Source organism: Rhinoderma darwinii, chromosome 3 (genome assembly GCF_050947455.1).
Source record: "Rhinoderma darwinii isolate aRhiDar2 chromosome 3, aRhiDar2.hap1, whole genome shotgun sequence".
In the NCBI taxonomy this organism is placed as follows: domain Eukaryota; kingdom Metazoa; phylum Chordata; class Amphibia; order Anura; family Rhinodermatidae; genus Rhinoderma; species Rhinoderma darwinii.
Genome location: NC_134689.1, coordinates 243,728,364 through 243,752,043, shown reverse-complemented (window position 1 = coordinate 243,752,043; position 23,680 = coordinate 243,728,364). Strand labels below are relative to the sequence as shown.

Below are 23,680 nucleotides of genomic sequence, written 5' to 3'. Positions count from 1 at the left end.
CTGCGGATTAACGCTGCGGAGTGTCCGCTGCGGAATTCAAGAGGAATTCCGCCACGTGTGGCTTTGCCCTAAGACACAATACCATCCATGAGTTTAATTGAAAAACTAATAATTAAATGTTTATGACACTTAAATCCAATGTGCATAATAATTTGGAGCACAGTGTATACATTCACAGGTACAGACATATTTTTGTGAAGTTTAAAAGAAAATAAGGCAAAACAGACAATTGGTAGAATTTTTTTTACCTATTTATTTATTTATCTAACTATTTTGTATACGTTTAATTAAATGTATGGATTTATTTATTTGAGTTTATTAGGGCTCTGTGTATACTTTGCATGCCTGAATATATAAGTCAATGGTACAAGCCCATTAGATCGCTGTTTCCAGTAATCTGCATAGAGAAACATGCAGAGAAGACACAGATCGTGTCTTCTCTGCATGACTCTAGTCCAGAACATCCCTGTAATGTCACTAATAATGCCACACGTTTTCATGGCAACTGCTTCTGCAGCTAGGAACACAGCCTCCATAACATGTTCAGTGTCACAGTGCAATCCATCTGATAATCCCATGCAGTGTCAACCAAATAGGGGACCTGCCCATTCACACATTATTTTTTGTGTGGTGGGTTGAAAGAGTTTAAGAAAACGCATTTATAGCAATTTACAGGGGGTGGGCTGGAAGGGGTTAAGAAAAAGGACTGACAGCAATTGAGTTAATTTCTCTGTGTACCAGCAGGAACTAGTTGCTCAGGAAGAGTTAAGTGTGTGGAAATTCAAAGCCTGCTCTCCTCAGTGCTGTAAGCAGAATACTGTGCCTGTACACTGTCAGGGGGGGGGGGGGGAGCAGGGTACTGTGATGTGCCATACAAATCCTCGTTACTGTAGATCCTACAGAAAGTAATGCTATATGAAAGCACGGGCGCCTAGAAAGTACCGCAGCCATAGTGCCTCTCCCTGCTGCAGCCTTGTGTGTACGATGCTGTAGTACGGGGCAATGTAATCCACACACTATACAGCTATGCCAGTAATCCAGAGATATGGGGATTCCTGCATCTAAAGTGAGTGGACCACCATCCCACCTGCCCATAGGACTGTAGATTATGTGGCCACTCCATTGTACAGTAGCACTGGGCACAGCAGATACTCTCCATGTCACCGTCCAGTGGTTGTGATCTTTTTATATGACATTATGTTATGTTTTCCTAGTCTATTGGAGACCACCCTCCCACAACAGCTGGCTCCCGGCTTATGTTATATTTGTGGGTTATTGTTAGGTAGGCGATTAAGTGTTTTACGAGGATTTCATCTGTAAGGTGACGTCAGTGAGTCTCAGCCCACGTGCCAGTTATTCCCTATGCCAGTTGTATGTGGCGCAGATATTCACTGGTACTTCACATGGCAGAATATGGACAATGAGTCTTGCTCCATCTGCGCATGTGCCGCCCTGGATGCTGGCAGGTTCAGCACCACCGAGCGGACAGCTCCTCTCCTGCCGTCAGTACTGGAGCTCCCTCCTCTCCATCACTGGTCCCCAGCCTTCCTATAGACAGCCATAGAAGCCCCTCCCTCCTTCCCCTCCCCCAGTCTGGGTATTGGTTACTAGCTTGTGCAGTCTCTCCTGGATGTGACTGCATCAAACCGCTGCAAAGCCTTCGCATTCTGTGACACTCAAGGAGACATCCTCAGGCGGAGAAGAGACAGCGGGGAGTGAGGGGAGAGCGGCAGGAGGGAGGTCTCTCTGTGGTGACTGTTCTGCAGAGCGGTCACTGGGCGCTGTCCCTCCTCGTCTTTGTATAGGAGCCGCCAGCATCTTAAGGCCTCGGCTGTCCTTCCTCTGGACTGTTCTGTTCCTCTCGTCCCCAGGGTGTGTCTGTGTATGATCCGCTTCCAGCCCATCTCCTCTCTGGCTGAAGATGGCGGATCGAGCTGATATGTTTTCTCTGTCCACCTTCCACTCCCTCTCCCCCCCGGGCTGCAGGTGAGAGTCAGGTTTTATGTCATGATCTCATGTAGGTGGCATCCTATACCAGGCTGCTTGGGGTATATCAGCCATGGTCAGCTAGTGGAATGATGGGGTGCTCAGTATATATATATAGGGGAGCATTCACATGACATCATATGACACGTCTGTCCTCCATGTTATCAGAATGAATGCACTGGGACCCGACAGACACTAAACAACAACAAGAATAGGCGGCATCTGAATAGAAATAATTTCTAGATATTCCACATAGGTGATGCTATAATGACCATACAATAACATGTCTGTTTCTGGCACTACCTCTTGTACTGTCAGTCTACATGTATTTCTTGTCTTCTACATACAGCTATGGGATATAGACATGCTGCAATAGAAGAAATATTACAATAGAAAAATAAACGACAAAGCATGACGACAAATGAATTTGAAAGAACGTTTGATAGAATAATTGTTTTGTTCTGGGCATCAATAATGTGAAATCTTAATATCATCATACGATTGTATTCCTTCATATTCTTACATAGATAATGTGATGTATTTGTGGCTATTATAATTCGATCAAATGCAGGCAAATCGGGCAATGATGCCTCAGTGGGCAGTAAATAGACCCTGCAGAGCATTGCTGCAGTAATCCACACAGAATGCCCGGCCTATGCCAACACACAAAACAGACCATACAAAGAGGGCATGATCGTTCTCTACCCTTACACCCACATCATATCTAGTACACAGTTATGCCAAGAGGAATAAAGCACATGCCACAAATTCTAAGGCTACACGTATTTAATCTGAAAGTCTTTTTTTGGGTTGTCGGGCACTTGTAGTCCCTCAGGGAAGTAACCCATATACAGTTAATACCATTTACATAACGCGTGCCCTAATAGATAGTTATACTTTCACCCACGTGTCAAATTTGATACATTTCATACAACTTTTGTAAAATGTTGCTCCTCTTTGAAACTACTTTTTTTTTTTTAAAATGTACTGTTATTGAAAATGTTGTATTTTAGCTATCAAAGGTGTGTGAACTGAGTGACCTTAGAGCTGCAAGTCTTTATAGCGTCATTGCCAACCCTACCCTTCCAACTACACAGACACCTTTTGGACAGTCTGTAGTCCGCAGCTCATTCACTAGCTACAGGTTGACATAATATGCAGCCAAGAGTCTGTAGTCGGTGGCAAAGAAGATTTGATAATCTGCAGCTTGAAGAAGAGTACAGATTGCTGCAGTTATTTCAAGTATACAATATTTAGAACAAGTAGTCCCCTGCTTTGAATTTGTCTGTTTTATTGTGTAACAACACTGAACTATAGTGGGATTAGTTGTCAACATAAAACAATGTGATATTATAGTAAATATATACTTATATTTGATACCATTATAAATTTTTTCATCTTAGTCAGATATACCTGCATCTAGGTTCAAATAAGTTTGTATCCTGGCACAAACAGCAATTTTGTAACAAAGTAATTGAAGGATTCCAGTCTTGGATCGACACAAGAAAATAGTCTTTAGGTTACAGCTTAGTCCATCATCAAACAATAGAAAGAATATAGTACAAATGTCAATTTGCCCAGAGGGGGTTATCCTTGAAAATTGAGTGGCCGGACAAGGAGGGCACTAGAGAAGCAGCCCAATAAGAGATCTATGATAACTATAAGAAATATGATATGCCAGCAGTAGTTTGCTAAAAACCACATGGGAGAAGGTTCAAAATGTGATGAGACTAAAAGTGAACTTTCTGGGCACCAAATAATGTTATGTTTGATGTAAGAGGAAGAGTACACTCCAGCACAAACACACCATCCCAACCATAAAGCATAGCAACGGTAGCAATAGGCTGCGAGGACGCTTATCTGCGGAGGGCCCCAGAAGGCTTGTTAAAGATAGTGGAAAAAAATGATATACAGGGAAATCCCAGAGGGAAACCTGCTGCAGTCTACAAAAAAATGGCAACTTGGGAAAAGATTTATTTTCTAGCAAAACATTGACACCAAACATCAAGTCAACGCTAGACAGGAAGGAATAAGGTTGTCCAGTTATTTCCTCAGCCCAATTAAGAATTTGTAGTGGAAAAACAGCCCCATAAGAAAGCTTCAACAGTTTTGCAAAGAATGGGTGAAAAACTGCAGGGCCCATGATCAGTTTGTAGAGATTTTTTTTTCACACTTTTGTTCGTCCGTGCCACAAAGAAAACAAATTAAATCTACTGTGATTCAATGTTGTAACACTTAAAACATGAGCTCTCCTAGGCTCCCAACTAGGGAAATACTGGTGTAGAAACACCAAGTCAAAACAGACGTCTACTTTTAGAATTTATAGGATCATATACCTTTACTGTATCTTTTGTCATGTGGATCCTATTTATGTAAAAAAAAAAGGGGCAAGTTATTTTACAGTTGTCAGGATGGCAGAATATTGCTTTTACAGGGTGGTGAGTGCATTGCTATGATTGGCTCTGTATGCAATGAGCAGCTTCTATATACCGTACATCTATACGCATGATTTCTGTTTATTGGAATAAGAAATTCCTAGGAGTGGTTGAGTATAATTGGAACTCCTTATGTAACACATGTGCGTTAAATAAACTTTGTTAGGCCCCATGCACACGACCATGCCCGTAATCACGGCCCGCGATTGCGGGCACGGCCGGCCGCTGACTGCCGTCCGCATTTTTGGGCCGTGCTCCCATACAAAGTATGGGAGCACGGCCCGTAAAATGCAAAAGAACAGACTTGTTCCATAATTTTCTGAACATTTCTACGGCACGCACACCCATCCGTAGCGATACGGAAAGATGTCCGCGTTCAATAAAACCGATTGGCCACACTGTGTGACATTTGTGCATTTTCAAACAGTGCAACTTTTTACCTAAGTCATAATCCAATAGAATGTGTCAATGTAATGGATGCACAATTGACATAAGAGTGTCACGGTACTTATTCTTATTGGAGTGTAATTGTCACTCAATCTTGTGCCATATAAACATTTCAGCTTCAACTTGCATCACAATCCTAATATATGACACATTGTGTATGTTTTGTACCTCTCACAACTGAATTGCATATCCTAATATATAAAATATGTCTTTTTATATATTGATGATATATTGCACCTTGGGAAGTCACACCAGAATGATCTGCGGTATTCTGTATTAGCTGCTGTTTTCAATAACCGATTGATTAAGAACACATTATCCAGAAAGGGATACAAACCACTTCATGCTGCAGTTTAAGGCTATCCTCATATATGCATTTATTATCACGTGTTTCTGCTCTCCAAACACTTGTAAACAATTTAAAGGACGGCTTTATGTCCGGTTCACTGACAGGTATTATTTATTTATTTTTAAATATGACAAAATGGTTTCTCCATGTAGCACTGTGTGTGGGCGTCAGTTATTGCAGCAAAGAAACATTTCTTTCTTCTATTTCTATATTTTCTGCTACAGCTGTTAACAGTGTTTGCCCAAAGCTTCATGGTATAAATAGTTTCATGCAGAGGCATAGCTAGGGGTTTAGCACCGGGCGGCCAAACATATCTGAGTGGGCCCCAACCCATTGGGGCCCCCACACAGTATAATGACCCCTATAGCTGCCCCCACATAGTATAATGCCCCTATAGTTGCCCTCACAGGATAATTCCCCTATAGCTGCCCCCACAGGATAATGCCCCTATGGTTTCCCTCACACAGAATAATGCTCCCAATAGCTGCCCCCACATAGTATAATGACCCCTTAGTGCCACCCATATACTATAATGACCGCTTAGTGGCCCCCACATAGTATAATGAACGCTTAGTGGCCCCGACACAGAATGCCCATATGGCTGCCCACACATTATAATGCCCCTATAGCTGTCCCCACACAGTACAATGCCCATATTGTGCCTCCCACACAGAATAATACGCTGCCCACATACAGTATAACATCCACATAGCTGTCCACATACAGTATAATACCCCCATAGCTGCCCCTACACAGTATAATTCCCTCATAGTACCTCCCACACAGCATAATGCCCCTACCCAGCATAATGCCCCATAGCTGCCCACATACAGTATAATGCCCCATAGATGCACCATACAGTATAATGTCCTCCTAGCTGCCCCATATGGTATAATGCCCCATAGCTGCCATGATACAGTATAATGCCCCATAGCTGCCCCATGCAGTATAATGCCCCCAAAGCTGCCTCCATACAGTATAATACCTCCATAGCTGCCCCATACAGTATAATGCCCCCAAAGCTGCCCCCATATATTGTATTTCCCTATTGTGGCCCCCATACCTAGTATAATGCCCCCATAGCTGCCCCATACACTATAATGCCCCCAAAGCTTCCCACATACAGTATACTTCCCTATTGTGGCCCCCCATACCTAGTATAATGCCCCCTTAGCTGGCACCACACAGTATCATGCTCCATGACATCACTACATCGTGCCTGCTCGTGTCAAGCGGCTCACAGCTGGAGCTGGCATTACACAGTGAATGCTGGAGCAAGGAGCCTTCAGCTACTTGTTCCAGAATTGGAATCAACTGTATCTGCACCCTGGGGAGGCAGATACAGTTGAAACTGGGACACATCACTGCTGGTGGACCGGCCCTTGGCCCCACCATCTCAGTGAGCCCAAGGCCACTGCCCCCCGCTAGCTATGCTACTGGTTTCATGCAATGAGGCTACAACATTGGCCTGTGATAAATCACCTTTTTGTTAGTTAGTTAGTTAGTTAGTTAGTTAGTTAGTTAGTTAGTTAGTTAGTTAGTTAGTTATATTGTGTTTTGAACCTATAGCCATTGAATATAATGTGGTTCCTGGAAGGAGCCATTGATTATGGGAGATTTTTGTGATTGTGTTCCCACCAATTGCTTGGGCCTTACCATACCTGTGTTATGGGGTTTGTAATAAGAGGGAATGAGGCACCATTGGGTCCAAAAGATGGAATGAGACCAAATAATGTCTCTATAAACCCTTCTGGTGCTCTCAAAGTCACCTCTAAGAAATGACCACGTATACAATAAGATGTCTACCAGTCTCTAAAATGTTTATGTACTACATTTATAAAACTTCCTGAATGTAAAAGTCTTAGGGCTTGTCTACAAGTAACGGATTTGATGAAGAAAATTTCCGCAGCATTCCCGCATCAAATAGACAATCCACTGCGGAAAATCCGCACCATTTCATGCATTTTTTAATGCAAAAATAGTGCGGATTTTTACTGCATTTTTTGGTGCATTTTTTTCAAGGGCTGTGTGATGGTGGGATTTCTTCTTCCTGTGATGTAATTTCCACCCCCGTAAGAAATTCTGAAGCGTTTCCACAGCAAATTAGCAGTACATCAGAACAAAGCATTAAATTAGTCCGCTTTCCGCAGCAATAATTGACATGCTGCGGAACTAAAATTACGCACCGCAGGTGAATTTCTGGACTTAATTTTTTGCAGCCTGTGGATGACATTTGTTAAATCACACCCACTTTGCTGCTACTGTGTTCCGCTGCGTATTTTCCATCCGCAATTCCGGACAGAAAATACGCAGCACATCCGTTATGTGTGCAAGCCCTTAGTAGTATTTGATGAACAAGACAATTATAAGGGATATTTTTCTATACAAAGCAGAATTCCAATCCAGAATCTTATAAATTCACAAAGGGGGCTCTTTTAGCCTTTCTTTGCGGGAAATGACTCATAACATGAAATAATTATCTACACGTTGAAGCCTGGTTTATTCTCCACCATCTCTAAAATGGCAAGAGGAATGAAATAAAATGAATAAAAATTAAGCTTCTAGATTCAGAGACCTTAAGGTATAATAGTTGATGCTTATTAGCAATTTTTTTTTTCATAAAACCAACTTATATTTGATCTTTTCTGGGTCTTTATAGACTGATCACTGCTTCAGCTTAGGAAAGACGGGATTATTATTTGAATATAATCAAAGGATTTAGAAAATGTAACTGGATTTTTTTTCTCATTGCTTAGTTAGTTGTAAGACTGAAAGCCATTGACTGATTTAATGAAACTCCATTACGTACAACAATCTGGGTGGTCGGAGCGGGACAATAAGGTCGCGTTCACACATTATGGTTGTAATATAGAAATGGATTCCAGAGAGGGGAGAAGGATAAGAGTTTGTTCCCAGTCTGATGTCAATGATTGGACACTGTCAGAGTGTGTAGAGACGCAACCTATAGACAAGGAAAATAATAAAAACACCTAGTTGTTAATTCATTCATATAATTCCAGGAGGGATAACAGAGGAATAGCCAGAATAGTTATTTTATGGGGAATACATGTCAGGAGAGCGGACAGATTTTCTTTAATATTGTAAATCTATTGGTCATTTCCAAAATAAGGACATTTTAGAAATGATAGGGTAATTTGGGTCAAAAGTACTGTAACTTTAAAAGCATGGCACTTGGGGGGACATGTATTGTCTTGATGCCACTTTCCTACACACTAGCCTACCACGTTATGAATTGTAGATAATCCCCAATTTATTAATCCCTAGTCTATTTTTCACCCAAATTATTGCTAAACACTGCCTATCTGTGATATGAAATAATCCTGTATCTTAAGGAGTCTAGCCAATTTCTGGTCTTGTTGGCTTTATGTTTTTTTAATAACTGTGTGTGGAGTTGAGTCTTAATAGCTTAACTTGTGGCCATATGCTTGTAAACCAGTAATCTAAAAACGCAGAATTAAAGGCGTTCTTAACCTTATTTTTATTCTGTGTTTAAGGAAGAGAGTAGTTGCTTCTGTAGTTTGGTCATGTATGTTATCCCTGAAAACAGATCTTGGAGACTGCAGAGAACAAATATTTATTTATATAGACTGTAAGGATGCTGTTGGAAGCTTTTTTGTATGGAGAAGATTAGGAGTAAATTTTAATGTTCATATCTCATTCATATAGAGGAGCTGCATGTACTTGTCAATTAAAGGGGTTGTGAAGCTGGTGCAGTGATCAACTGATAGACGCAGGTCCAGCTTCTTAGAAGCTGTGTCTGGCTATACATTTCTGGATGGGTCCAACAGAGAAGCTCATAGAGAGAAGTCCTATCCTCTCTGTTTATTAAACCGATAAAGAATACCTATTGTTTTAAGGTCATATAATCAATATATATTAATTTGCATATGGGAACCCATATAAGACATAAACACCAAGAAAACTTCCCTTAGATGCTATAATAAGACCATATCAATAATTTCATAGAAAAATACAAAAATCTTTTATTGAAGACAAACAAAACAGTTGTACATACTGTTTAACGAGAGATGCAGGTAAAAACAAATGGATCTATATTGGCGCTGCTGCTTAACGTGGACAAGGTAAGTATCCTGAAGTCAAGTTTGAGTTTATGAAAACTGTTTAATCGCAACGCGTTTCAGCGCCGAACTGGCGCTTTCATCAGGCATAGGGATACAGGAAAAAAGACACATGTTTATATAGGGCCAGTTCAGATTAAACAATTAGGTAAAAAAAACGCGAAAAACATCAGCAGGTCAAAGTTCAGATTGAACGATCTAATATAATATAATATGAGTAAAGGTTTTAATGCATAAATAAGGGACAATTAAATAAATTATATAAATAATAAAAGACTGTACGTCCTATCAAGGAATGATTTTGGAACGGAGTGAGTTAAAATCATGTGCAGTGTATATAGGACCGGTATCATTCAATTACTAGAAACATTAGTTAATGCCATCGGGAGATAGGGGTGAGTAGACGTGATTTTATTAATGTGTTTATGTTATGTGTTATGTTTGGGAAGTAATACTGTATGATAGTTGCAATGTTTACACGTTGCCTCGGGAACCAGATGTGTTACGGAAGCCGAGGTGCTCCAAAATGAATGGAACGCATGGTGAACCGCATTGCGCGAAGGCTGGATGAAATGCTCAGACGGGACCGACGATGTCTCTGCTAAACCGAACTGAAATATGGAGATCGGGCGGAGGGTGAGTGAAACTAAATATCGAATGTGGATTAGAGCTAGAGGTCATGATTAATATGTTAGTTTGTCACTTGTAGGCGTTTGTTTAGAGGAAACGCTGGTCAGTTATAAGAGGTGAGGATAGTGGTGGTACGATTGTCCATACCTGTATTCTTTGAACATATGTTTTGGTTACAATTGGCACATTGTGCATTTTTTGCAGGAGAATTGAAATTTTTGATTTAATATAATATAAGTAAAAGCACGTAAATGTACATTGACTGATGTATAATCATTGCCCATTTGGAGATGGGATAAGAAGGGATGCTGCGATTCTTAAGAAGTCTAAACGGTGTCTCATTACTGATTTATTACATAGTTAGTCAGATCGATTAGTCCAAAGATGACTCAGTGATGTCATTTAGACCCAAAGGGTGAAGTGTATTCATTTTAAAAATCCAGTAGTTTTCTCTTTGTTTTAACTTGCTGAATCTGTTTGGGACATCAATATTGATATGTTCTATTGGTGTGATTTTAATTTTATTAAATTGGCAGTCATGCATTTGGAGAAAATGACGGGAAATGCTATGTTTGAGGTAACCGGTGTTTACATTAAACCGATGGTTGTTAACTCGGGTTCTTAGACATTGAGTGGTTCTTCCAATATATTGCAACTAGGATTAGGAAAAATTGCAGTACTGACAAAGACTTCAACAAAGAATGCTTAGTCCTTAAAAAAAGATTCAAAGACAAAGGTTTCCCAACTAGTCTTATAAAAGGCGCACGATCAAAAGCTTCAGAGCTAACTCAAAAGTCCTGTTTGAACCCCTCCATTAAGAATTCCAAATTAGGTACCAATAGCTCTAATCTCAACTTTATCACCACTTACAACAGAGGCAACAAAACAATTAGGAACATCCTCTCCAAGCATTGGCACATCCTTAAAAACGATCCGTACCTAAAAGACACATTATTATGTAAACCAAATATCACTTTCAGACGGTCCCTAACCCTCAAAAATATTTTGGCTCCTAGCAGAGTAAGAAAACATCCTACACCTGATACAAACTTTCTTTCCAACATCAAAGGGTCATATAAATGTGGGCATGTACGTTGCCTGTGCTGCAATTCCATCAGCCATAAAAAACATGATTACACATCCACAGTTACCAACGAAACCTTCACTATACAAACTCTCCTAAACTGTGGCAGCTCCTATGTTATTTATTTATTAGAGTGCCCTTGCCAGTTGCAATATATTGGAAGAACCACTCAATGTCTAAGAACCCGAGTTAACAACCATCGGTTTAATGTAAACACCGGTTACCTCAAACATAGCATTTCCCGTCATTTTCTCCAAATGCATGACTGCCAATTTAATAAAATTAAAATCACACCAATAGAACATATCAATATTGATGTCCCAAACAGATTCAGCAAGTTAAAACAAAGAGAAAACTACTGGATTTTTAAAATGAATACACTACACCCTTTGGGTCTAAATGACATCACTGAGTCATCTTTGGACTAATCGATCTGACTAACTATGTAATAAATCAGTAATGAGACACCGTTTAGACTTCTTAAGAATCGCAGCATCCCTTCTTATCCCATCTCCAAATGGGCAATGATTATACATCAGTCAATGTACATTTACGTGCTTTTACTTATATTATATTAAATCAAAAATTTCAATTCTCCTGCAAAAAATGCACAATGTGCCAATTGTAACCAAAACATATGTTCAAAGAATACAGGTATGGACAATCGTACCACCACTATCCTCACCTCTTATAACTGACCAGCGTTTCCTCTAAACAAACGCCTACAAGTGACAAACTAACATATTAATCATGACCTCTAGCTCTAATCCACATTCGATATTTAGTTTCACTCACCCTCCGCCCGATCTCCATATTTCAGTTCGGTTTAGCAGAGACATCGTCGGTCCCGTCTGAGCATTTCATCCATCCTTCGCGCAATGCGGTTCACCATGCGTTCCATTCATTTTGGAGCACCTCGGCTTCCGTAACACATCTGGTTCCCGAGGCAACGTGTAAACATTGCAACTATCATACAGTATTACTTCCCAAACATAACACATAACATAAACACATTAATAAAATCACGTCTACTCACCCCTATCTCCCGATGGCATTAACTAATGTTTCTAGTAATTGAATGATACCGGTCCTATATACACTGCACATGATTTTAACTCACTCCGTTCCAAAATCATTCCTTGATAGGACGTACAGTCTTTTATTATTTATATAATTTATTTAATTGTCCCTTATTTATGCATTAAAACCTTTACTCATATTATATTATATTAGATCGTTCAATCTGAACTTTGACCTGCTGATGTTTTTCGCGTTTTTTTTACCTAATTGTTTAATCTGAACTGGCCCTATATAAACATGTGTCTTTTTTCCTGTATCCCTATGCCTGATGAAAGCGCCAGTTCGGCGCTGAAACGCGTTGCGATTAAACAGTTTTCATAAACTCAAACTTGACTTCAGGATACTTACCTTGTCCACGTTAAGCAGCAGCGCCAATATAGATCCATTTGTTTTTACCTGCATCTCTCGTACCCAAGCGGTCACCTCGGCGACCGGCTCGGATCTGGCAGCAGCTACCCCGTGGACCCCAGCGCTGAACTCTTTTAAACCACACGGTGAGCATATATATTTCCTCCTATTCTCACCTCACCTTCTTTGATCCATACCAAGTGGCGCCGTGGCTCTTTTCTCCTTATCCTACATACTGTTTAAAAATTACACCCATAAAAAGAAATGTACAATCAGTACATGAACAGACAGTGTCTATCGTAAGGCAGGGCAGAGAATGGTAGTAGTATTCATTCAATATCGATAGATATAGACCATATTATATATACACTCTCTGTTGTCTATATGTCCTAATAGGACATATGGACCGAAGTTGTCTTCATGAGACAACCCCTTTAAGTGAATGCAGCTCGCTCTGTAGATAGCTGCTTCAGAGATTGGCTCTCCAGGACTGCATTTACTACTAATCAACAGAATATTATCTGCTCTCTTAAAGAGGCTCTGTCACCAGATTTTGCAACCCCTATCTGCTATTGCAGCAGATAGGCGCTGCAATGTAGATTACAGTAACGTTTTTATTTTTAAAAAACGAGCATTTTTGGCCAAGTTATGACCATTTTCGTATTTATGCAAATGAGGCTTGCAAAAGTACAACTGGGTGTGTTGAAAAGTAAAAGTACAACTGGGCGTGTATTATGTGCGTACATCGGGGCGTGTTTACTACTTTTACTAGCTGGGCGTTCTGATGAGAAGTATCATCCACTTCTCTTCACAACGCCCAGCTTCTGGCAGTGCAGACACAGCGTGTTCTCGAGAGATCACGCTGTGACGTCACTCACAGGTCCTGCATCGTGTCAGACGAGCGAGGACACATCGGCACCAGAGGCTACAGATGATTCTGCAGCAGCATCGGCGTTTGCAGGTAAGTCGATATAGCTACTTACCTGCAAATGCTGATGCTGCTGCAGAATCAACTGTAGCATCTGGTGCCGACACGATGCAGGACCTGTGAGTGACGTCACAGATCTGCACTGCCAGAAGCTGGGCGTTGTGAAGAGAAGTGGATGATACTTCTCATCAGAACGCCCAGCTAGTAAAAGTAGTAAACACGCCCCGATGTACGCACATAATACACGCCCAGTTGTACTTTTACTTTTCAACACGCCCAGTTGTACTTTTGCAAGCCTCATTTGCATAAATACGAAAATGGTCCTAACTTGGCCAAAAATGCTCGTTTTTTAAAAATAAAAACGTTACTGTAATCTACATTGCAGCGCCGATCTGCTGCAATAGCAGATAGGGGTTGCAAAATCTGGTGACAGAGCCTCTTTAAGTAAAGTTTAGGATCTAGAAAATAATTCTCACCATAAAGAACAAGACAATCACCTTTTAAAGCAGAATGAACAGAGCCAGTTAACATTTTTTCCCCAGTATAGGGCATTTACAAACAGTGCCCTAACAAGCAACATGTTATTCTTCTCCTTATATGTAAACTGAATCCGGCTAATACTACTGCAGTGATAACGAAATAACTGAAAATAAATAATGTAAACTTAGAGTCATACTACGCAGTCGAGTCACATTATTAAGACCACCTCCTACTTTCGATGTCGGCAGTGCGTAGCCCATGAAAGAAGTGATGTGTCGTGGACTGGCTTGGTGGGTATATAAGGTGTGCGGTATAAGGTGTGTGGTATAAGGTGTGCTGTCTGAACACATATCGCTCATTGTTGCCATGGGTAAAATGGGCGATTTATCAGAGTTGCAAAAAGAGATGATTATTGTCTTTCGGGCCAAGGGTGGCAGTATTTCTCCAACAGTGCAGGTTGTGAACTGTTCACGTGCTGCTGTCGTGAAAGTGTATCGTGAGTGGACAAATGGCACCTTTGGGAATAACCGATGTGGAAACTGCGGAGCACCATGTGCCATTGATATGAGAGGTGAATAGGCTACCAGAAGGGTGTCTAAAACAACCGTTCAGCAAACCCTACTGCTTATGGGGCTCCGAAGCAGACGGATGGTCACTGCCCCTATAATAACCAAGGTGCATCTGAAAAAAAATGCTTCAATTAGCATGGCAGTATTGGAATTGGACCACCGAGGATTGGCAAAGGACCTTCTCTGATGAGTCACGTTTTCGGCTTCATTGAACGGATGGACGTTGGCGTGCGAGGCAAGAAACACCAGAGAACAAACACCCTGCAACCATTGCTGGAAGAACACAAGCTGTTGGCGGCAGCGTTATGGTCTGGGGAATTTTTCCATGGATTCTCTGGCCCCACTCATCCGTGTGGAAGGCACTCTGAGCCGATTTGGGTATGAATCCATCGTTGCAGATCAGGTCCACCGATACATGTTGTTTGTCTTCTCTGGGGCAGATTGTTTCTTCCAGCAAGACAATTCGACATATCACACGGCTAGAAATGTCCCACAGTGGTTGGAAGAGCACGACCAAGACTTCCAAGTACTTCCCTGGCCCCCTAATTTGCCAGACTTGAACCCAATTGAGCATCTGTGGGATCACCTCGATTGTCTTGTTCGCTCTATGGATCCTCCCCCGCACACCCTCCAGCAAATGTGGGATGCACTGCAGTCAGCATGGATACCTGAGACAACCTACCAGCACCTTATTGAGTCACTCCCAGCCTGTCTAGCTGCTGTCCGTGCTGCACACAGCGGTTACTCTGGATATTGGCTGGTAGCCATAATAATGTGACTCGACGATGTATATAACTATATGCAAACCTCCCCAATTGCAGCCTTGATTGTTTTGGGAGGGTTCCATCGCAAATAAATGTTCTTAAATACATTTTTGTAAGACTAACTATAAACTATAGCAAAAACACAGAGGTAAAGAGGAAAACAGGGAAGGTAAAAAATGTAAGATGATATGCAGAATTGCAGCTAAAATCCAGGATGATAATCACACTAAGGCCTTATTCAGACAAGCGTGTCCGTTTTGTGTCCGCAAAAATAGAGCGTATTTCATGCATTTCAGTTCTGTGTGGTATCAGTGTGCTTTCCGTGTTGCATCAGTGTTCCTGTTTTTTTGGGGATTTTTTTCTCATAATTTCGATAGCAACTTGTGCATGAAAAACACGGACCGTACACAGATGTCATCCGTGTGCTGTCTATGTTTTTTCACACACCCACTTCAATGGGCGATGTGGTCTGCAAAAACGGACCAAAATAGGGCATGCAGTGAGTTTCACGCAACGGACACAAGCCGCGTAAAAAAACCAGGGACGTGTGAATAGCCCCATTGAATTGCATAGGTCCGTTTGCTGTCGGATTTTTTAACAGACCGCACACAAACGTATAATACGCTAGTCTGAATGAGGCCTAAGAGACACTCCTTAAAACATATTTAGAACAAGATGGAACCGTCACCATTGTTTTCTTTCGCTGACGTGGATCTATTACTTGCTTTAGTGATTAAAATTTGCATTCCATTTGAGATGATGTTTAGGGAACGAAGCAATATAATGTAACAATGTGACTTGTATTCACTAGAACTTGGTGTCTAGGTTCTGATTGTAGTAGGACCTCCTCAGTTCTTCACATATTTCATTGTTTTCTTTTTTCCATTCTTGTTATATATCCCAACCTTTCTATCTGTTATTATAATACAACATAGAGAAGCATCAAATTAGATTCCTACATGGAGAGCTGGAACGCAATGTTCCAAATATTGTACTTGAAGTTTCTAATAATTAATAATCAGTGTTTAGAGCAAAAGTCAGACATCATGGATACATCAAATCTTAGATCCAGTGTTGGCTATTTAGGAAGGAAGGCTCATTTATCAAAAGATGTATGCTTGTTTTAGGATTTTCCTGTTTTATCGAAATAAACATAATGATTACATAATGGACCAGAAGTGGACATCAAGAACAGAGGGGCCATGTGCAATAATAGTATATTGGCTCCTTATTTTCCAACTGCTAAATTAACAGAGTGGTACCAGCCATAGACCGCCTCATTCATCGCTGTCCATATAATCCCTCACCAGCAATTGTGAGACATTCGTGGGAATGAATGTAGCCCCTTCCTCCTTATTTTGTCACAGCAGCTTATTGGGGTTGTCTCATGAAGACAACCCCTGTCCATATGCCCTGTTAGGGCATGTGGATATTATAGAGCCAGAACAGAGAACCGCTCCATAATAGCGGCTCTTATTCTGGCGGACTCATCTTTGTGTTAGGCTCAGTTCACATCTCATTTTGGAATACGACGACGTATACGTTTTTAAAGTTACAAAAACGTATGCATTTGTAACATATGCTTACGTTTTTTGTGGTATACGTTTTTATACCTTTGTGTCCGTTCTTACTTATAAAAACTTATACATTTTTTTCGTTCTTTACAAAGTTTGATTTTGCTAAAGTCAAGATTTCCCATATAAGGTTACAAAAACGTCTATGTTGTACGTATGCAATTGTAGGGTTTAAGATTGCATACATCGTCCATACGCCGCCATTGACTTCAATACAAATAAAAACGTATACGTTTTGGAAAAGTATAGTAGACTACGCTTTTCTGGACATGGAAAAAAAAAAAGGATACAACGTAAGCAAACAAAACGTATGCACAAACTACACCATTGGGGCATCCGTCCTGACCATAGAAATCAATGCACATGCTGTGGTACACGTTTTGACATTGTTTTCTCATGTCAAAACGTGCACGTCAGACGTAGAGTAAAAACGAGATGTGAACTTAGCCTTACATGGATGCTATTCATCAGAATGGCCGCCATGTATTACTACATCTTCTCTGCGGCACCCGCTGCAGAGGGAATGCCCTGCTGGCTGCGGCCTACCCTCGTAAAAGCTGTTGCCAGGGTTGCTAGGAGCAACTAAACCCTCTTGTGATGTCACAGAAGCTTGCCTGAGCAAAACTGAATGAGAAGATGACAGACGTTTTCCTGACTGAATCCCACTTACGATGTCACAGCTGCTTGTCTAACAGAAACACGGTTTTGATGAGACAGCAGATTACCTCACTAAAACCCACTAGTGATATTATAACCCACTAGTGATATTATAGTAGCTTTTCTGACTGAAACACACTTGTGATGTCACAGCAGTTATCTGATGGAAAAACACACTTGTGATGTCAAAGCAGTTAGGCCTCATGCACACGACCGTAGTGTTTTTCTGGTCCGCAAATTCCAGGACCGTGTTCCGTGAAATGTCATCCGCAGTTCATCCGTATGTAAGCCACAGTTCATCCGTATGTAATCCGCAAAATGCGGATGAAAAAAAAAAAGCCTAGGTAAAACAGGATGACGACAGAACTCATTCCCGGTCGTCGCCTAGCAACATTTCCGCAAATCCGCAAACTGCGGATGACACACGGAGGTGTATCCGCAATTTCCACGGGCCCATTGACTTCTATTGGCATGTCCGCATCGAATTTGCGGCCCGTAATAAGACATGTCCTGAGTTTCTGCGGCACGGATTTGCGGACATGCGGAGATCCGTGAAAACACGGATAGTGTGTATGGGCCCATAGAAATGAATGGGTCCGCAATTCTCCTGTGGATTTGCGGGGGAATTGCGGACGCAAAAACACGGTCGTGTGCATGGGGCCTTATCTGATGGAAAGACACATTTGTGATGTCACACTTGTACTGTTGCAGTAAATTTCCTGGCTGAAACCTCTGTGTGATGTCATAGCGGTTTACCAGACAGAAAGACAATGGGGCAGATTTACAAATGCTGTCTTATATTTAGACTGTGCAAACTTAGGCCAGGCAGTCATAAGATGCTCTAAATTTATCACAACAGTGCACGCTGTATGATGAATTTGGCATAAATATCCTACAAAAACTTTACAGAGCTCAATATCTCAAAATATAAGATTCCTTATTAAATGCATGGAAATTAAAAATGTACGTTTGAATGGATCACCCTCAGTTAAAAATAGGAGCATAGCATAGTATTGAGTTTAAATACGGAGTATAATATGCAACAAGCTAGAGAAACAGGCGTACACATGTATGGTCATACATGGTGGCTGGTGCCCCTGCATAATCCAGTGATACGGACCTGTAATGTGCCCAGTACAAACATATAAAGCGTATATCCCCCCTACATGGCAAAATAATAACCATGCAGTGACTCCAAGTTGGCTTACCCTGAGCGGAGGATAAGTTGGAAAAAAGGCCTTGCTCCCACGCCCCAATGCACGTTTCACCTTAATTATTCTTAATCATTGAATTCAGGGGTTTCATTCAGTCCTATTGCCACAGGTGTATAAAATCCAGCACCTAACCATGCAGTCTGACTTTTTTTTTTAGTCCCACTAGGGGACCTGAATTTATGTATTACAGTGTATTGTGCACTTTGCATCATCCTATTAAAGGGAACCTGTCACCAGCATTTTAACTATTAAACCAGCAATATCTGGTGGAAGTGGGTGAAAAATCATTTTTATGTAACCTGAAATTATCTTCTAAGTCGGCTCTGTACCTTCAGTATTCAGTTTTTTAGTGTTCCTGTGCTGTATGCTAATGAGCATAAAAGAGTCAAATATTCATTCCTCAAGCCTTTCCCAGTTAACCACGCCTCATTACTTTTGATTGACAGCTTACTTTTGAGTGACAGCATTCAGGGTGGGCCAGTTGTCAGCGGTGGGCGGGCATAAAAAGAGGACCTAACGAGATTGCTGGATTATTCCCATAAAAGGCGCAAAATGTTTGTAGACTGTTATTTACTGTCGGAGGAGGATTTTAGGAGCGGGGATAACGGCAATGAACTTTTGATAACAGCGGCCAGAGGGGTAAGTAAAGTTCAATAGGTGAAGTGCTGGTGACAGGATCCCTTTAAGCCCTACCTCTGGCAGGGCTTATAATAGGAGGATGTACACGGCAGATGTGGAGTCTTCATTATGCCATTGGCTGCAATAGTAGCCCATTAAGTGGGGACTGATGGGGTGACATAGTGCCCCCCTCTGTCTAACATTCGTTGGTCACTTAGATACCACGGTTTCTCTTGAGCTCGATCCATACTCCCCCCTCCTGTCTATGATTTTAGTAAATAACGCTTTATTTTTTTAGTGAACAGGTATTCTTTTTTTTAATGTATTGTATGTTGTGTTTCATTTCCTCACAGTCTTCAAGATCTCTGGTTGTAGTCATTAAATGGAAAGCTTCATTGTTTATTTCCAGAGCGTGAAAACCAGTCCTGGTCATGTGATGTTCACATAGGTGCATAGCTTATTACAGGAAACTGTACTGTGACGACCCGTGCACCTGTGTGATTATCACATGACCTTATGTATTTACAATTTGCCTGTAGGCAAAAAATAATCTAATATCCTTCTCATTAATCATGTAATAAAACATCACTTTTATTTAGACCAAAATAAAATTTAAAGGAACCCTTCACTACTAACGTTTTGGTTAAAATACATATTGTCCATTCCTGTCCTATATAGTTTATTGTAGGTGTATAGTAGTCATTGGTAGGATATACCAAATTTCATTCTGAACACTGTAGAGCATATATACTGTATATTGTATCAGTGGTACATTGGTGTGCCTGCGGTACACACCACTATAAAGTTGCTCCGTTTATTAAGGAAGGGGATGAATAATCATTTAAAAGATTGACAGAGCCCCCCACGAGATGAATTCCATGTCACGGCATCTGCAGAGGATTTGGGACTAATAGGGTATGTGCACACGGCTTATTTTCGGCCGTTTTTCAGGCCAAAAACGGCCGGAAAATCAGAAGCAGAACGCCTCCAAACACCTGCCCATTGATTTCAATGGAAAATACGCCATTCTGTTCCGACGGGGCATATTTTTACGCGGCCATTTTTAAAAATGGCTGTGTGAAAAAACACACGCGAAGAGTAGTGCAGGTCACTTCTTGAGACATTTTTGGAGCCGTTTTTTATTGACTATAGAAAAACAGCTCCAAAAACGGCTTTAAAAAACGCAGTGAAAAACGCAAGTTGCTAAAAAAAAACAGCTGAAAACCAGGAGCTGTTTTCCCTTGAAAGCAGCTCTGTACTTTCAGATGTTTTTGCTAAGCGTGTGCACATACCCTTACATATATGTGGAAAACCAACTAATTTTCCAGCTCAGGTGATCTTGCATTTTACTTTAGGTCCATAAACTGATTGATTGATCTACCCTAATTACTGAGGGGGGCAATTTATTAAGATTGGCGTTTCATACGCCAGTCTTAATAATAGAAAAAGTAAAGTGTGACACATTTATCAACAGGCAATAGCCTCTTAATGAATGTGATGCATCTTTCGGCTGGGCCGTGCACCACAATTGTGGCGCAACGACCGTGCCATGCACCATACATACTCCTTCACGTCGCCCATAAAATAAAAAACTTACTCATCTCACTACTCCACCTTTCCCCTCCTCTTGCACTGAAAATTGTGACTTTTGGGACCTTTTGCGACTGGCATAGAAAGGTGGATAAATTACCCACGGAGGGTCCTCATATCCAGATAGTAATGTAGTAACTTCATTTCTTTTAATTGTATAGTACTTCAGAGCATGTAGCGAATGCAGAGTACAAAGCTCCGCCAATAGCTCTATTATCATATTGACTGGTTTCCTTAAGTTAAAGCCTCATACCAATAATCATGTTTACTCTGATTCCAAAGTCAATACTAAAAATAACACCCAATGTGGGGGTGGGTTATTAATTTGCAGGGTATTTTGGAGTGGATATATAGTATAGTATAGAGATCAGCTGTAACTGAGGAGCTCAACTTACGGTATTAATATGAAATGAGATTTGCAGAGATCAATTGACCTTGGGCCTGCCTTTCTTCACATTCCCTTGACATTGTATCTATTGTTTCTTTAAGACATATTCCTGTTGTACTATTGGATGTCCTAGACTCTAAGCGACTCATGTAAGGATACCTGTATTGCGTTTATAAGATGTCTTCAGTTTTGTGAATATTCAACCCTTTACATTTCTAATGTAAAATGACATATTTCTTGATAGCCTAGTTGTAATGAAGTAGGACAAAGCGTGGATCTCTTGGTGTTTAACTGTCTATGCAGAAGCTTGGTTTATTGGTTTCTCCATGTGTTCATATAGTATACCCGTAGTTTGCGTTTCTAATATTCCCTATATCTGACATCTTCTGCCTGTGCAGAATAATCCCTATCGGTGGTCACATTCATTTTTCATTTCTGCTATTCATATTCACAAACAGGTGGCTCTGTTTTATGTGTCTTTTTGTCCATCTTTTATTCAGATTGTCAGTGACTAATCAATGTTTTCTTTTTATTATGGGTTTTATACACTTTTAGCTTCATGTTCTTATAGTAGTTATACTGTAAACAGGGTAGAGATGATAAAGGATGGAGTATATTGAGTGCACTGTAGTGGAAGTATTCCTCATGGATTGTAGATGAACAGATGTCAGCAGGTCATTTTAGCTCATTTTCATCATGTAAGTGATAGCAGGAAGCCAGTAATAGATATTAGATAATATTGTGTCCGGCTCTCTGACTAATGCATGTGCTGAAATCAGCAATGAATGGATACACTAGGTTACAATATTTTCTAAAAAGACAGTCATACAGTGCCGATTTAGTAAAACATTATCAAGAGTTTCGTAAAAATAAAGGAGGATTTAGGAATGGTTAGATTATTCAAATCAGGAACAAATGCACCCATATACAGATGTAGCCATATTTATCTTGACTTTTAACGCATTAAATATACAGTGTCCAGAAACTTTAACACGACTATTTCAATGGTTTTTGTTGTGTGATATCACGCTGCAACAAGTTATCAGTGTCAAGATAAACTTGGCTACATCTGTATTACTATTATTTAATATTAATGCATATGTGCACCTTGGCCATGGAGAAATGTTGTTTAGAAATGTATCTGTGTAACTGGAGAGGTTCCGGTTGTACTATGATGTTGACTCAGTTCTGCATTGCTTCCTTTAGTTTTAAGATCTGTTTCCTCTGCTTGTGGAGCTGCAAGTTCAGTACTCAGTGAGTGTTCCCTATAAAGTTTGCTATCAATCTTACCCTCCCTTCCTTTAAAGAAGCACTCCACTTTATGTTTTTTATTGCGCCCTCCATTTGTACATTGGTGTTTTAGTGGGGTGCTGTGAGTAGAAATACTTACCGATCCCTGCATCTTGTCATTTTTCAGAACCAGCACCGCTCACGTGATCTTCATTCTGACCTGGTCTGGAATCGCTGCTGTTCAGAAAACCGTAAGTCAGGCTCTGAATGCATTCCTATGGAGCCTCGTTCTGGCTCCCATAGGAATGCATTGAGAGTCTGAGTTCCGGTTTATTCAAAAGCACAGTGATTCCAGACAAGTCAGAGGGAAGATCACGTGAGCGGCGCTGGACCCGAAAAAGACAAGATGCGGGGATCGGTAAGTATTTTTGCGCAAAGCAACCCCCATGAAACACCAATGTACAAATGGAGGCTCAAATAAAAAAAAAAAGTGGAGTGCTTCTTTAATTGCTGTGTCTTTTTCCTTGTCCCTCACTCACATTGACATGACTGTGAAAGCTGTAAATTCTTATATATAACCAACAGTGTATGGATAATACTAACCTGTACTGGCCACAGATGTTTCTACAATGCCTGGGAGTAGGTTAGGAAGAAGCAGGGTTTACAAATAGGGGAGGAATACATGACTGCAGAATCAGACAAAACATAGGGTTTGCTTGGAGTCGGCAACCACGGTGAGACAGAATGGAATAGCATTCATACACAAAATGGTAGGATATTTGTACTTACATTAGATGCATTTGATAAAAAAAAGTGGTTGCACATACCCATTAAATAGTTATTATTTGAAAAGCACCAACACAGCTCTTGCAAATCTCTACCCAGAAATAAGAACATGAATCAAAAAGTTTACAGTCAATGGGAGTGGATGACAAGAGAAGAGAGTAGAAGCAAACGTTCTGGAATTATGTATTAGTGGGGAGTGTAGAGTTATAGTAGAAAAAAATATGTTTTGTTCTCTTTTTGTCTGATGTGCATTGTTTGTAGAGAGCCTTTGAAATATTTTTACAAAAAAAAATTTAGGATGTGTGAGATTAAACTCCATCACTCTTGAGTTCCTTTTCTCCATAACAGAATTTGTCCAGGATTCATTCATATTCACAAATAATAACCGATCGGGAGAGATTGCACATACAATGGTTTGATGTA

At 40.6% G+C, this 23,680-nt stretch overlaps 1 protein-coding gene across 1 annotated transcript in view; it reads left to right on the top strand.

Moving 5' to 3' along the window:
* The first annotated feature begins 1,460 nt into the window (after positions 1 to 1,460).
* MAPK8IP2 (mitogen-activated protein kinase 8 interacting protein 2) overlaps positions 1,461 to 23,680 on the top strand; it is a 68,807-nt gene continuing 46,587 nt past the window's right edge. The window contains exon 1 of the mRNA XM_075857617.1: positions 1,461 to 1,986. Within this exon, the coding sequence (XP_075713732.1) occupies positions 1,922 to 1,986 (65 nt within the window). The 5' untranslated portion in view covers positions 1,461 to 1,921. The remainder of the gene's footprint in view (positions 1,987 to 23,680) is intronic.